Genomic DNA, 16,144 nt, shown 5'->3' with positions numbered 1-16,144 from the left:
AAATAAAGCTGAACCGCAAGCTTCTTTGCAAGGAAAGTGTATTGATAGGAACATGCAAACTCCACTTTCCTTAGTTTTTTATCTCCCACTTCAAATTATCTTTGAAGTTGCTGTACTAGTCTGAGGACTGACACTAGAGACTGCATGAGCTGGGCATTCCACATGAACATATCACCTTCACAAGGCTTTTAACCTCTGAGAACCTGAGTCACAAGCATCTCACTGCTGGTCTTGGACCCTTCCCTCCTACATGGCATCATGCTGTGCTACTAGCCAAGCCATCAAGACCAATTGCCATTCAGCAATAGACACATTTGGAATCAATTCAGATTTGGAACTGATTTCAAAGCCATTTAGATTCAGGTAAGGAACTCGTTAAAAAAAAAAAAAAAGAAAACGCACAACAAACTAGTTTAAACATTGGACCAATTATTTACATACATAAGCTACATATTGAAATGGTTTAAAATCTGAACCAATTCATCTCAAACAGAATTGGTAAAGATATCAAACACATTTAAGTGCTTCACTGAATGAGGAATTTTCCTCACCATTAGCTGGCTTCCTCACCACTGAAATTTAATTCAGAAGATATTTGATAAAGCTTTCTCACTGCCTATTAGCCATGACATCATTGCAGTCCCCTGTAAAAGTACTGAGAGAATATAGTCCTTTCATTTTAGTGTTTTCTGCAACTTTGAGTAGGGAAATATTATGCATTTGTTCTTCTCTCTTTGTGTCTCTAGGAGCTTTGAAAATGCTCTTCTGTTGGGAGTAGAGCAAACTCTAAAGAGTCGTCATCGCTATGTCAGACATTTGGGCCCACTTAAACTCACACTTAGCTACCAATATGTCTGAATGGGTCATCCCATACCAAAAAGAGACAAAACAAAATAACTCTTTTTTTCTCTTCCCTTGGGTGAATATTCCTTCAAAACACTTCCAAGGACTCAGCTGTTCAAATACCTTGTTGATGAGTCAACAGTGAGCTAAACTTCAATGGGAAATTGTGCCAAACCTGTACCTGATCTGGGGTAGAATTTTTCTTTTTAAATTCTAAAGAATTTTAAAGAACATTTAGTGCTAATGATGTGCCAAACTGACATAATTATTCTTCTAGGGACAAGAGGAGAGTGACATCTTTGTGCCATTCCATTCCTTTCCTCTTTTCCTGTCAGTGCCAGCAATGTTGTTCTCTGTGACACTTGTATATTTGTAAATGGATGGAGATCATCATTCAGGTTCCTTCATGTAGACCACAGACTAGCAATCGGGTGCTGATAACTTTTGCTAGTCTGGGTCAGACTCAAAGCAATGATTAAAAAGAGAGAGAGCCCATTTCTCGTTACCAGACCCCAGATCTGATTACTTTCCACCTATGACAGGTTTCAGAGTAACAGCCGTGTTAGTCTGTATTTGCAAAAAGAAAAGGAGTACTTGTGGCACCTTAGCGACTAACCAATTTATTTGAGCATAAGCTTTCGTGAGCTACAGCTCACTAGTACTCCTGCCACAAGTACTCCTTTTCTTTTTCCACCTATGGTGTTGGTTACAAAAAAGGTTGGTTTACATCCACCCCAACCCTCTGTGCCCCGGAAGTGGAATAGGAAAATATACACTCCAGAGAACTAGTTGAGGATGCCTAGCTGATGCATTTGCCAGGAACAGTGGCTTCAATGGAACATGATTTGCCAACCCCTATGTGGGGAAATGCATACTAATCCCTTTAAAATGGCATAGGAATGAGTTCCTGGCCCTCTTGAATCATCCTGCCTTGCACCAGAACTGCACCTAGAACTGATTTTATGTTTGTGAACACTGAGACAAACTGATAAAAGTGTCAGTTTTTGAATGAAAACAGAACAAGCTGTCAAGTTAATCAAACACAATTCAGACCCAAGTCATGCAGCCACATGAGGTTTTTTGTCATGTCCAGCATGGTATGAGTTGTGCACTTTTACTTACTCCCTGGACTTTCTGTCTTTTATTGTAACAGGAAATACTTTGTAATTATTCATTTCCAGCACTGGTTCATCCCACGTGCACTATTTTTCTCCTTATGCCGTCAGAGGGAAGTGCGTTTATATGAATCACGTCTCATGTATTCAGCTCCATTGCTGCTAAGGAGAAAAAAATTACAAGCAATGATAATGTCAGCACAGTCAATATTGTTTGTCTTTGCAGAGCCATAAACAACATCATGAGGATATTTTTTAAAAGGTCTTGCTGACAGCTCCTGTAAATTTAAGCAATCAGGGTACAAAGATTAATAGTATTTTCCTGTTACACACACTCTATCTCTGTCTTTTAGCCTGTAAAACTGTTTAATTAACCTAGTGTCAAATCCTCTGATTTCCCTCCAATAGACTAACACAGGGCTCAAAACATGTCTTCATTTTTATACAGGCTGCTCTTAAAATATTTGTATTTAACATTCATCCACCCCTTTATTTACCCTAAGCCCAAAATTTATTTAGACTCACAAAAAGCACACAACCACAAAAAGGAAACAGAGAGCATTCCACACTGGAGGATCAATTTTTGCTCTAATACAGAAAGTATGCACAGAAAAAGTTATTCTTTGGGAAATTTCTAGAAAAGGCTGGGTTGTACGTGATGGTTCTTTTAGAACAGCTTGAGTTTAAACATTGAACAGTTTAATGGGACCAAACACAGTTCTCAATAGGTGTAAGTCAAAGCAGAATTTGGCTCATGGGCATCATACATTCATGCAGCATTTAGCAGGGACCATCTATTAGAATCCAGTGGGCATATCTCATATCATCAATTTTCCTGCCCTTGCTTACCTTGGGCATTAGCATGTCTCAGTCTCCTCGATCTTTCATGTCTATTTACTGGGTGAAAGCCTGACTCTATTCAAGTCAATGGGGCCAAGATTTCATCCATTCTGTTACTCAGTTCTCGAGATGCTCTCCTCCAGAATAACTCCTTTGCAGTATCACATGGTACGGACAATGGGCCATCTTCTGTGCCATCTTACACATCATTGGAGTCAAGAGGGTTACACTTAATGCACATTTGGATTGCTGACTTTGAGATGGTCACATGTATTCAGTAATCTTTTAGGCTAATTGGGTGTTTCCTCCAGTTCCATGCTTAGTTTTCGAATATAACTTATTTGTGCCTAATCACGGAGGTTTTCTTTAGGTTTTGCTGTTGCTGTTGAATCTGTCACATGATCAGCCACTCCAAGAGCCTTCGTGAAACCATATGAACCTTTAAAAAGAAAAGGAGGACTTGTGACACCTTAGAGACTAACAAATTTATTTGAGCATAAGCTTTCGTGAGCTACAGCTCACTTCATTGGATGCATGCAGTGGAAAATACAGTGGGGAGATTTTATATACACAAAGAACATGAAACAATGGGTGTTACCATACATACTGTAACGAGAGTGATCAGGTAAGGTGAGCTATTACCAGCTGGAGAGAAAAAAAACCCAAAACCTTTTGTAGTGATAATCAAGGTGGGCCATTTCCAGCAGTTGACAAGACTGTCTGAGGAACAGCGGAGTGGGGGAAATAAACATGGGGAAATAGTTTTACTTTGTGTAATGATACATCCACTCCCAGTCTTTATTCAAGCCTAATGTAAAGGTGTCCAGTTTGCAAATTAATTCCAATTCAGCAGTCTCTTGTTGGAGTCCGTTTCTGAAGTTTTTTTTTGTTGAAGAATTGCAACTTTTAGGTCTGTAATCGAGTGACCAGAGAGATTGAAGTGTTATCACTACAAAGATTTTTTTTTCTCTCCTGCTGGTAATAGCTCACCTTACCTGATCACTCTCGTTACAGTGTGTATGGTATCACCGATTGTTTCATGTTCTCTGTGTATATAAAATCTCCCCACTGTATTTTCCACTGCATGCATCCGATGAAGTGAGCTGTAGCTCACGAAAGCTTATGCTCAAATAAATTTGTTAGTCTCTAAGGTGCCACAAGTCCTCCTTTTCTTTTTGCGGATACAGACTAACACAGCTGCTACTCTGAAACCTGTCATATGACCCTTTGTGTAGTTTGGCCTTTTTCATATTCACCCCCAAATACCAAAGAGTAGTAACTAGTCCAAAGTGGTCCGAAAATCTTTAGTTTACAAAAAGCCATTTTTGAGTTACTGGAAAGCTGCATCACTTCTAAAACTGCCACCTGCTCTTTCTTTTGTCTCCCAATAGCCATTAAGAGAAACAGTTTCAAAGTTAAAGCAAAAATTCCATCATAGACTGCTATTTGTAGGTTTCATTCTGAGGTGCATTCTCCCAGTTTCGTCATCTAAAGATTAAAGTGGGTCTGAGCCACAAACTTTTTGTATCTGAAACTGGATCCAAACTTCCTTAAATCTGGGCATATCTGGCTCCTAGGATTGAGGTCACACACTACAGGCCCAACCCTGTAAGATGCTGCATGTTTTCTGAGAAGAACTGAGCTCCTTCTGTGAGAGCTGAGGGAGTTGGCACCTCTTAGGAAGCATTCAGCATCATGCAAGCCCTGCTAGTGGTGGGATGAGTCTCCACATTTGAATCCTGATCTTCATCACAACTTTCCTGAAGCTAATAATGGGTATCCAGATCTGGGGAGTTGCTTTGGTGCCATCTTTGCTGAAAGTAATGGCTGATGTAGCAAAGATACACTAGGCACTTTCAGGCTGGTTAGTACTGCTAGGCAACAAAAATATGAAGCCAGGGACAGCATTTTAATGAATGTTTGCTGGGTCACCTCCTGTTCTCTGAAAAAAGAACAATTCATTGAGAGGTTTTCTGAACAGCAGTTAATTAGGAAGGATACATTAGGAAGGAATGTTAAGGAAACCCATAACTATGGGTGCCACACACACGCTTCCTTTGGAAAGAAAATGCGCTGTTTGCCTCATTTTCCATTTCATGCAGTGTTTAGATGATTGCCGATTAATTCATTTAACGAGGGAACCCCTGTGCTGTGCATTCTAGGTGTAACAATAGCCTGGCCAGCATCCCACCTGCACGGTCGTACGCATGGAAGCCCCAGGCCCATTAAAGCACAGTAACTACCACTTCACTCAGAGGTGTTTTTTTGTTTTGTTTTTGCTTTGTTTTTTCAAAAAAAGTAAAAATATTGTAACCATAATAAGCATTTTCTTTATGCCGTGAGTCCACACCCTTGGTACACATTCCTTTCCCAGCAATAGTCGTCCATCAGGCATTCACTTTAAAAGCGTGTTACAAACCACTGGTATAAATTGTTATGACATCTGCATGTATTTTTTTCAGTTAGCAGATGTATTGGTTTAAGATGTTCAATAACTGTTGTTTGTTTTATGGGGTTTCTATTAATTATCTCATTGATTTGGTCTGTGTATTTGTCTGAAGGGTTTTGGCCCAGCTATGTGCGGTACCCAGGAAGGTACAGTACCTAATGATACCTTTGGCATAGGCAGGGCCGGCTCTAGGTTTTTTGCTGCCCGAAGCAAAAAAAAAAAGAAGGGGGGGGGGCGATCCAAGTGCTGGAATGCCTCCCCTTGAAAAGTGCCGTCCGAAGCACGTGCTTGGTTTGCTGGTGCCTAGAGCCGGCCCTGGGCATAGTTATCCTCATGCTCTGTCTGCAGAGGCTTTACTGCATTGCCGCAGTGCTTTTTTTGTTTGCATTTCTAGGTACAAGGCTGTAATCCTGGCAGCTAATCATTTTGGTAGATTTTTCACTGGTCAGATAACAGCGGCTGGAAAGGTGCCTCCTGCAAAGGTATGGATTGTACAGATGAGATGTGTGGAGTAAAATTCAGACAGTATAGTCAGGGAGTACAGCTCCACTATATGACCTTTCTAGGAAATCTAGGATATAGCCGTTACAGTTCCATTTGTTGCAACCTTATTTGTACTAGGGCCAGATTGTACCTGTTCCTTACACAGGTGGGTGGGGCATAAGGAGCCGTCCCCCTCATGTGCCCCCTTCCCCGCCGCCCCAGAGACCAGGTGTAATTGCAGTACCTGAGCTCTCCGGAGTGCAGAGACTGCACTCCACTAGAACTTCCTACGGCACTAGCCTTCCCAAAGGTGGTTGGGTGGAACCGGGCACTTCCAGAGCTGGATGGCTGCCGTGTGGATTGTTCACAGCAATCCCATGTGGGGTTGGTGCACTGGGTCCACTTTTTCTGTGCGGGTAGGAGCTCTCAGAGCTCCTTCTGGAGAGCTGCAGCTCCACACTGCCCAAAGCACAGGTCTATGCCTAATTTGGCTGATAGCAGGCCAGATTGTGCTCTCCTCTACACAAATGCAATGCCTCTGAGGTGAAAGGGAGTTGTCTACACTGCACTTTCGTTGGTAAAACTTTTGTCGGTCATGGATGTGAAAAAAATACCCCCCGACCAACGAAAGTTTTACTGACGAAAAGCGCCAGTGTGGACAGCACTTTGTTGGTGGGAGAAGCTCCTCATTGAGGGTGGTTTTCTTTTGTCAGCAGGATAGCTGTCTTCTGCTGACAAAGAGAGACTACACTGCGTACCTTACAGCGGCACTGTTGTAGTGACACAGCTATGTTGCTGTAAGGTGCGCAGTGTAGACATAGCCTTAGAAGAGAACTTGGCCCCAGATCTGTTCTAACTTGGCTTTTCAAAGCATTTTGGCAAATGTTTGATCGGATGAAATCATTTAAGTGCCACAAATGCATTTAATCACATCATGCCTAGAGACAGATATTCATCAGAAGTTTGTGTGTGTGTGTGTGTGTTTGTTCGGTTGTTTGTTGAAAATAATCTTCCAACAGAATGTTATTCACCAAGGGACTGATTCCCATTTCAGTGGGAGTTGAAGTTTACATTACATTCTGAGGTCAGAATTTTGTCTATAACATCCATCCGAGGAAAAGCCAGACTATAACAGAGCAAAGCATTTAAATAGCTGATTAAATCAGGCCTATTTTATCCACCACCAATGTTCCAGAGTGAACATTTGAAGTCCTGCTGGTGTAGGAAGATTAGCCCTATTCATGTTTTGTTTCACTTAAGTGTTTAAATAGCTAATCATTTTCTACCTGATCTTATTTTGTAAATATCACACCTTGTGCAGGTGGTTATTTAAGTACTTACATAGTTGTGATAAGGTTTGAAACTTCCTTGAAGTACTTACATTTGGTAGCATCAGAAGCTCTTGTATCTTCACGTGCTTTTGAAGATAAGTGATATAATACACCCAGCATGGAGTGGGAGTAGGACACAGAATACACTTAGCTCACTCTCCATGTGTGTGTTCTCTCCAGATGTTGATAATTGGTGGTGGCGTGGCTGGGCTTGCTGCTGCAGGAGCTGCCAGAGCAATGGGAGCCATCGTCAGAGGATTTGACACCAGGTAGGGTAAGAAAATATCAGTTTAGATTTTAACATACTGTACTTAGGTTTGTATAAAACATCCTGGGCAAAATCCTGCTCTCAGTTACATCAGTGAAATTCCCTTTGAAACAAATGTCCAAATTTATCTCTGGTGTAAGACCGTGACGTGAGCATGCACAGCAGTCAATGAACACATGCGGTATGGGTATACTGGTACACAAATTCCCTGCTTGCACATGTGCCCCAGGCTTACACATATTCAAGTTGGCCTCATTCAAGTCCAAGGTCTAGTTTTGATCAAAATCCCACTTGCAAGATAATACAAAATATTATCATTTAGATATGGAAAAAGCCTAATAGTACAGCTGCATATGATATATAACTGATTTTTTTCAGTTCACTGGTAGTTTATTAAGTTCTTGAAGTCTTGGTTCAGTTAGAAAGTTTAGAAGAAGCTAAGATACCGCTTAGTAATTATGTCAAGCATCCTGAGAGGAGAACTAGAAACCCTGAATTCAGTGTGGCTCTGCTTTGGTGCAGAGCTTCGCTCATGCAAAATTAGAGTCTATGTTGTGTTTCTTTGCTGTAAATTAATGTAACAGAGTTTGCGAACTGCTGTCATCTTGCAACTGGTAATGTAATCATGCAATGGCTGCCATGATAAAATAGCAAACTGCAATAATCCAATATCTGTTATCTCTGTACTTTGCATGCAGGCTGCCAGCACTGGAGCAATTTAAATCCCTTGGAGCAGAACCTCTCGAAGTGAATATTGCTGAAACTGGAGAAGGTGTTGGAGGCTATGCAAAAGAAATGTCCAAAGAATTTATTGAAGCAGAAATGGCATTATTTGCCAAACAGTGTAAAGAAGTGGATATTCTTATTAGTACTGCGCTTATACCAGGTAAGGTGCAGCTTTTTGATTATTGCAGACTTAAATATATGTTCCTATTAACGTTTCCAGATTAGTGATATGAATACTGTTAGACAATCAATAGCAATTATGGATGAATAAGGGCTTCAGGTTTGGGCTCCAGTTAATATTTATTTCATGGATTAGAACAGCTTCTTTTGAATAGTATGATTAGTATTTTATTATTTATTTCCAGTAGCACCCACAATATACTGGATGTTTTCCTTGCACATCTTCAGTTTCTGTGGAAGAATCTTACTGTATGCAATGATAACAGTTAGTAGATTTTTACTTTTATTTTTTAATTTGCAATAGGGAAAAAAGCCCCAATCCTAATCACTAAGAATATGGTAGAGTCAATGAAGGATGGATCGGTAATTGTGGATCTTGCATCTGAGGCTGGTGGCAATGTGGAAACGACTCATCCTGGAGAGCTTTATATTCACAGGGTCTGTAGAATAAAAGTCAATGCTTATTAGAAATGGTTGAAGTGGATATAAAATTGAAACAATATTACAATTGTCTGAAGAAACTAAAAAGTAATAACCATTCTAGTAACAAAGAACTGGCCATGTTTCCTTGAAGCCATTGTATGTCTGTCATGAATACTTACTATCGTGTGGCAGGATAATAAAGCAGAGTCTTTCACTTCACAAGTAATGAAACCACAAATTGGAATACTGTCCAGACACCATTCCATCTTTGAAGATTTTATGCTTTGTGATTTTTATAAGCATGGTTACAGTGTTTTTAATAACTGTATTCATAAATGCCCTTAAATTCATCCCCAGAGCTTTACTAACAAAACGGTGGAGCTGTCCAAAGTCCAAGTATAGTAAAAGCAAAGGAAATTTGACTTAGAGGTTCATTTTATTTAATCACTTATAAAACTAACAATGGTCAATTTCACTGTTTTACAATATTGAACCATCAATTTTAACATAGAAAATTGCCATTCTTAGATGAAGTTTGATTTCATCTGTACAATGTAGAACTGTAAGATAATATAAAGGTGTAATTATTTATCTGTTGCTAAAACATATATTTAATCTGAATTGTTACAAAGGACCAGACTAAGGCACTTTTCCATAACTATCTTCCCCTTCCCAGTATGGCCAGTCCCAAAACTACAAAAATCATGGAGTTAGGCTCCAAAAATAATGCTGTGTAAAAATATTAAATATTGAGAGTTTTTTATTTGCCTCCTGGTGTTGGAACATTTAGGGTTCATGTTTTCAAGTTTCTCTGCAGCCATGAGACCAGCCTGCCTCTTTACAAAGAAATAAGGGCACCTGTGTGAAAAGATAAAAATGTAAAGTAGGGGCAGCTTTCTGCTCATGGTAACGAGAACCTGAAATAGGGAGTGAAGATCCAGCAGGCAAACATGCAGAGCTGAGGGCTTTAGCCAATATCTTTCTGTTGATTAAGAGGAAGCTTTCCCTGGGAGCAGGATACCCCATAACTGCTACTGTAGGGTTTCAGATAGCGGGGACTGTACGGACACTCTGAATGTTCCATGCAGTGTTACAGCTGTTTATTTAATTTTCCACCCTAACTAGTTCCAAAACCATTAACTCCAGCAGGAGCTTTAGAGTCCTGAACTATAACAACAAATATTTTTGAAGAAGATAACATTCCTGATGTGTAATTGTTCTCTAAACAGAGAGCAATGATAGACCACTATTCCCTGCCCACCTCCCATCAGAGATGAGGTCTCTCTGTAATCCTTTCTGATGTTTTCCAAACGTCAGAATTTTGTACTTTTATCTTTGCAAGGAACTGATGTTTGAAGCCACTAGGGGTCACTGTGGCTTCACTGCAGGGGAGGCACACAAAGCCCCCTGTAGGAGCCAATGGCTGTGCAAGCTGTTAGGATGGAATATACTAAATGAACAATTGAAATGGGGCATAGAGCCTTAATAGCATCATCAGAGCCTCCACAATATTCTAGACAGGGGCTAGTAGGCTGTGGCTGTGTTCTGAAAAGTCAGCTGCAAAGAGCAGTCCCATCTATGGTGTTTCAGTGTTGACTTGCACTGATACTGTTTGTGGTTGTCATACTTGAATATTATAACCTTTCCCTTACTCCTGAACGTATGTTGGAGCCAGCACCTGTGGCTACATATGGGATAAGTTGGCAGCTGCACAATCCAGATGGCTAATAATGGAATGTGTTATAATGAGGATAAAATAAAAGGAAAAAAACCCAAGAATTTATGGCACAGCATCCAAGATAGAACATATGCAGTTGTTTTGAGAGGATAGGGTTAGAATTATTTTATTTTCAATAGTCCACATACTTAAGCTTTAATACTGTGAGATGTTGGTAAGGAAACTTTATCCTCTTCTGTGTGTTTGCAAAGAATAGAAATGAAGGTATTTAAAACCATATCTTCCTTTTGGAACTAATTGGAGTCCAGTTAACCTGGGAAACATATTTTGCAATGTAATCTTTATCAGACAAACAAAAGGTGTTCTCAAACTTTAAAAAGCGCTTGACTTTTTATTCTCAAAATAAGCACCATATGGTTCCCCAACTGGCCTCCCAGCTTGTTCTGTTTCTGGCTTGCTGACAAAATTGCTGATTTTTTTTTTTTTTTAATGTTCAGACATCAGAGTAAGCTATTAGTTTTAAAAGAAAACCCTTAACTTGTAAAACAAAGCGTTGGAAAGAAGTGTCTGCAGTAATATGCGAATTTGATTTACTAGCATTTGTAAAATATGCATCAGGTCTGTGGGAACACCTGAAAAGTTTTCAAGATAATACGTGAAAAGATTTGACATAAATTTATTTTTCTTTCTCATCAGGGTGTGGTTCACATTGGTTATACAGATTTGCCAAGTAGAATGGCAACTCAGGCCAGTAGCCTGTATTCCAACAACATCTTGAAATTATTAAAAGCTATTTCTCCTGACAAAGAATATTTTCATTTTGAGCCAAAAGATAATTTTGATTATGGGACTATTGATCATGTAATTAGAGGAACCATGGTAATGAAGGTGAGTTTTAAGCTCATTTTTAAATTGCTGAGAAATGGGAATAAAAATGTATTATGAAGGACATAAATCTTCCTGTTAGCCAATCCAGGAAATCATCTCAATGGCTAGCTCTTATAATATTCATAAAGGTGCAATGCAGGTAATTTATATTTTAAATGTTGCCAGCACTAAGATATTTAGGGGCAAAATATAGGTTAATAAAAGTCTCAGATGAAAGCTGTGCCATTGATTTGGGATTCATAATGAAGAATTCAAGACTGAGGATTGATCCATTAGCTCAGTGATTGTGGGAGATATGAATTCAAGTATCAGATGGGGTTTCTTGCTCTAGGATCAATATGTGCTGCGAACGTGAGAGGATGTATTTAGCCAAGGAGTGAGATTGGTTGGTCGGAGTGTGAGCTATGCATGATTCTTGAAATAATGTTGGTTAGTGTTAACATTGGAAGGCTTTATTGACAGGAGGATGTTTCTGTGATGCAGTCACATCAGTGTGGGAGGAACAAGGGCACTGTTGCTTAAGACAATATTCTTCTGAAGCAGTAGTGTTCAAGCCTCAGTGTATGGGAAGGAAAATGGGATAGACTGCAACCCCTTACGACTGCCCCTCACCATCCTCCAGAGTCCCTGTCTTAGTAGCAGAAATCACCATCCTTTCTGCTGCCCCTGTCACTGTGGGAGAAGGGGCAAGGGAACCTGAACTGGCAAATAAATGACAATTAAGATCACCTCTGTGTTGATTGAGATTTTTCCAAACAGGAGAAATTTCTTTGGATAGACTGATTTTTTGCAGGGATGTTTATTTTGGATGGAATGTAGAGTAAGGAGTATTTCTGTTGGTAGGGTGAATTCGCAGGGATCCATATCTGCCTTCAGGTATCATTAGACCAAAGCAAAGTTATGCACAATAATTAAATATTGACAGGCTGAAATTAATCTTTGGCAGAGGAGTTGTTAGAGAGAAATGTAATAGACCTAAAAGATACCAGGCCAGATGCTGTGCTGCAACTCACAGGGGGCTGGAGAGGCCAAAGGTGGCTTTTCACCACTGAACGCATCAATCAGTGCTAATTTGCAGCCCTAAGGTTATTTAATTAAAACATAGATTAAAAAATTCTAATTTATTAAAACCAGGATCTTTACAATAAAGTTATATGTGCTCTTTCATCAGTGTAATAAAAAATAAAGGCCAAATCCTGAGTCTTTACTCATCTCAGTAATCCCAGTGCCTTCCCTAAGCCAACTCCTCTGAGTATATGTCATAGGATCAGACCCTAATATAAGGGAGGGCAAGATGCCACAGGAATCCATCATAGTCATTGTCTTGTTCTGTCACAGGAAGGTAAGAATTTATTTCCAGCACCTTTACCAAGAACAATGCCTCCTTCTGTCCCTGCTAAACAAAAAACTGTGCAAGAACTAGAATCTGAGAGAAAAGCCTCCATCTCACCATTCAGAAAAACCATGACATCAGCTGGAGTTTACACAGCAGGTAAAAATGATTCACCAAGAAATATTTGGCTGCACAATCAATTTTGTTTGCATTTCCTTCATCCTGCATGACATTTACACCTAAGTCTTGCTAAGTTGTATTTGTTGAAAATCAAATAAAAACCAACTCCTGAACTGGAGCTATGCACAGTGTCTTAATACTGAGAAGTAGCGGAAAAGGTAAAATGATCTGCTAACTTAAGTTACTTTCCATGTGAATGAGAGGCTGGAAAGTGGTGGTAGAGTACAGGTTAGTTCTCTGATATTCTGTGTTAAATCATTCCATACTTAGCATAACCAAGAAACTAGCCCTGCTAGTAACTGCATATATAATAAAGAGCCAATATGATATTGTGTAAGGGCCAGATCCAAAGCCCATTGATATTAATTACTCTAACTTCAAAGAGTTTGGGATCAGGCTTTTAATGCACTATCTATTCCCAAATGTCATTGCCAGTGCTCTGGTTATTATACTTTGAAAAATACTGTGTTAAAATGGAAAATAAACCAGATAACAAGGTTTTGATTTTAGCTAGTAATGTTTTCACTCATAAACAGCATTGCATTATTCTGTCTTTATTAAGTTTCTTTAAAAAGAACAAGGGTAGAATGAATATAAAAATAATTGTTAATGTAAGTGATGACAGGACATTTTAACACACCTTTGTGAGGGCTATTCACCTTCTGAAATCTTGTGCCAGATAAATGAGCAACAAAAGGAGTAGCCATTAGTCCAAAGAACGGGATTTTCTGGCAGTGGAGAAAATGGATTTTAATGGGAGTGTGGGGTGGAGGAAGATCTAAGAACTTGCTTTCATTTAGCAAATCTTCCCTAATTCCATCCTTGTGTGGGACCCAAAAACCTCCCACATGGCCTCATCACAATGGTTTTGTCATGGCTGGGTAATAAGCTTGTAGATAAGTTCATTACTGAATACTGTCCTTGGAGTATAATCACTTTATTATCCCACTCTGGAGATCTGTTTTCTTTGATTAATGCTGCCAAATGCAAGTTTAAATACTTCAAAAAAGCCTTCTCAGGCTGGTTAGCACTTCAAAAATTGACACCTCCCCACTAAGAGCCAGATTCTGTCACCCTTGCTCACCGGTACTACTCTGCTCAGAGAGTGGTCCAATTGATTGTACTAGGACTGTGTAAGTAGTAAAGTGCTACAGAATGGGGCAGAAACTGGCCATTCGTAAATAAATATATATAATTTCAGCCATGTATCTGTCACAATGGTGCATTCTTTTCTTAGAGGAAAAACAATTTTTGAAATTTGAGTTTGTATGGTGAAGAAGACAAGTACTGTACTGAAGGAGATAATAGAGTTTCTACCAGTGGAATATTATTGAAATGTTTGTGTGGTCTGCCTGTTTCAATAATATACAGCTGCCACAATGTGGTCTGTTTTCCTACTAGAGCATTGAAGATTGTGAGACGTCATTGGAGAATCGATGCCATTTTTCATTTTGCTTTTATTAACTATTCTGCTATGCTTTGCGCAAGCTAAGTATTTTGCATTTCAGAGATTTTTATTGTTGGCATCTCCAGCTCTGGATCCTAAGACTGGAACAGATAAATTGGTGAACTGAATTCTACACTAGGCAAGGTTTAGTTCTGGCAGAAACAAGGAATAAAAATATAAAAGCATGTCTAGGAGCCTTCTGCTCCCATTGATGTCAAAGTTTCATTGGAACAGGGTTGGGTTCTTGCTCTGTTTTTATTTTATGACTAATAAAGAAAAATGCTTTTTTTATTCTTCTGAGCACGTGCTTTTCTTTTTAGGCTTGACAGGTGTTTTAGGATTGGGGCTTATTTCTCCTAATGCTGCTTTTACTCAAATGGTGACCACATTTGGTCTCGCTGGAATCGTTGGCTATCATACTGTCTGGGGTGTCACACCAGCCCTGCATTCACCCCTCATGTCAGTAACAAATGCAATTTCTGGTAAGTGCACTCCTTTCTTCTCTTGTGTGTTTTGTTATGAGAGATTTAGGGTCAAAGTCTCTGCTGGGACACTTATACAGATGGGGAAACTGAGACATAAAGGGGGTAAGTGATTTACCCAAGGCCAGAGAGTGGGTTACTGTTATAACTGGGATTAGAAGTCAGGAGTTCCTGCCTCTCAAATCCTTGCTCAGTGCTCTAAACAGTGCTGCCTTTAGTTTTTACTTCTATCCCCAGGGAAGTTCCCCACAGAGAACTCACTAGAATCACGCAGCCCAAGGGCTGAATGAGAAGCATCCCTTTTAAAGATAAAGCCAATATATTGGCTATTAAAGTTATATAACAGATACAAATATCTGTATGAGGAATGATAGGATGGGGAAGACTGTCACACACATCATGGCAATCACAAGAAATGGGTATGCCTAGCGTCACTGTACAAGGCACATTGTAGGCTCTATTCCTTTCCACATCCTTTGTCTGGTTTTGATCTGTGTAGGGGCCAGCTTGTACCTGGCTCTTTTATAGCTGGGGGAGGAGGGGGCGGCGGAGGCAAGAATGCAAGGAGTCTGGCACAACTGTAATCCCTACACTTGGCAGGGAGGAAGTGTAGAGACTCTTCTCTTACAGGGTAGGTCTACACTGCATCCTCCTTACATCAAAGTGTAGAGTACCTACTGCATGCCACACACACACCCCACAGCACAGTACAAATAACCATGTAGATGGTGAGGCACTGTTTAGGTGAGTAAAGACATGCCCGAGCCCTAGGGTATATACCTGACATGGCTCTCTATACACCCAAGCCATGACTCCATCTTTTACACTGTAGTTTTTAGCAGTGTAGTGACCTACTGCTGAAGCCTCTCCCTGCTACGGGAGAGGCTTCTTTCACTTGCTGGCAAGAATACTGTGGGAGACTGTGTCAAAAGCTTTGCTAAAGTCAAGGAACAACACGTCCACTGCTTTCCCTTCATCCACAGAGCCAGTTCGTCATAAAAGGCAATTAGATTAGTCAGGCATGACTTGCCCTTGGTGAATCCATGCGGGCTGTTCCTGATCACTTTCCTCTCCCCTAAGTGCTTCAGAATTGATTCCTTGAGGACCTGCTCCATGATTTTTCCAGGGACTGAGGTGAGGCTGACTGGCCTGTAGTTCCCAGGATCCTCCTTCTTCCCTTTTTTAAAGATGGGCACTACATTAGCCTTTTTCCAGTCATCTGGGACCTCCCCCGATCACCATGAGTTTTGAAAGATAATGGCCAATGGCTCTGCAACCACATCCGCCAACTCCTTTAGCACTCTTGGATGCAACGCATCCGGCCCCATGGACTTGTGCTCGTCCAGCTTTTCTAAATAGTCCGGAACCACTTCTTTCTCCACAGAGGGCTGGTCACCTCCTCCCCATGCTGTGCTGCTCAGTGCAGTAGTCTGGGAGCTGACCTTGTTCGTGAAGACAGAGGCAAAAAAAGCATTGAG

The 16,144-nt window shown here is 40.2% G+C and overlaps 1 protein-coding gene across 1 annotated transcript in view; it reads left to right on the top strand.

Moving 5' to 3' along the window:
- LOC140894967 (NAD(P) transhydrogenase, mitochondrial) overlaps positions 1-16,144 on the top strand; it is a 70,427-nt gene that overhangs the window by 13,447 nt on the left and 40,836 nt on the right. The window contains exons 5-11 of the mRNA XM_073303975.1: positions 5,642-5,729; positions 7,242-7,330; positions 8,028-8,215; positions 8,540-8,673; positions 11,033-11,224; positions 12,563-12,716; positions 14,505-14,666. Coding sequence (XP_073160076.1) covers positions 5,642-5,729; positions 7,242-7,330; positions 8,028-8,215; positions 8,540-8,673; positions 11,033-11,224; positions 12,563-12,716; positions 14,505-14,666 — 1,007 coding nt within the window. The remainder of the gene's footprint in view (positions 1-5,641; positions 5,730-7,241; positions 7,331-8,027; positions 8,216-8,539; positions 8,674-11,032; positions 11,225-12,562; positions 12,717-14,504; positions 14,667-16,144) is intronic.

Source organism: Lepidochelys kempii, chromosome 10, assembly GCF_965140285.1.
Source record: "Lepidochelys kempii isolate rLepKem1 chromosome 10, rLepKem1.hap1, whole genome shotgun sequence".
In the NCBI taxonomy this organism is placed as follows: Eukaryota; Metazoa; Chordata; order Testudines; family Cheloniidae; genus Lepidochelys; species Lepidochelys kempii.
The sequence above is the reverse complement of the archived record's forward strand: the minus strand, read 5'-3'. Positions and strand labels throughout refer to the sequence as shown.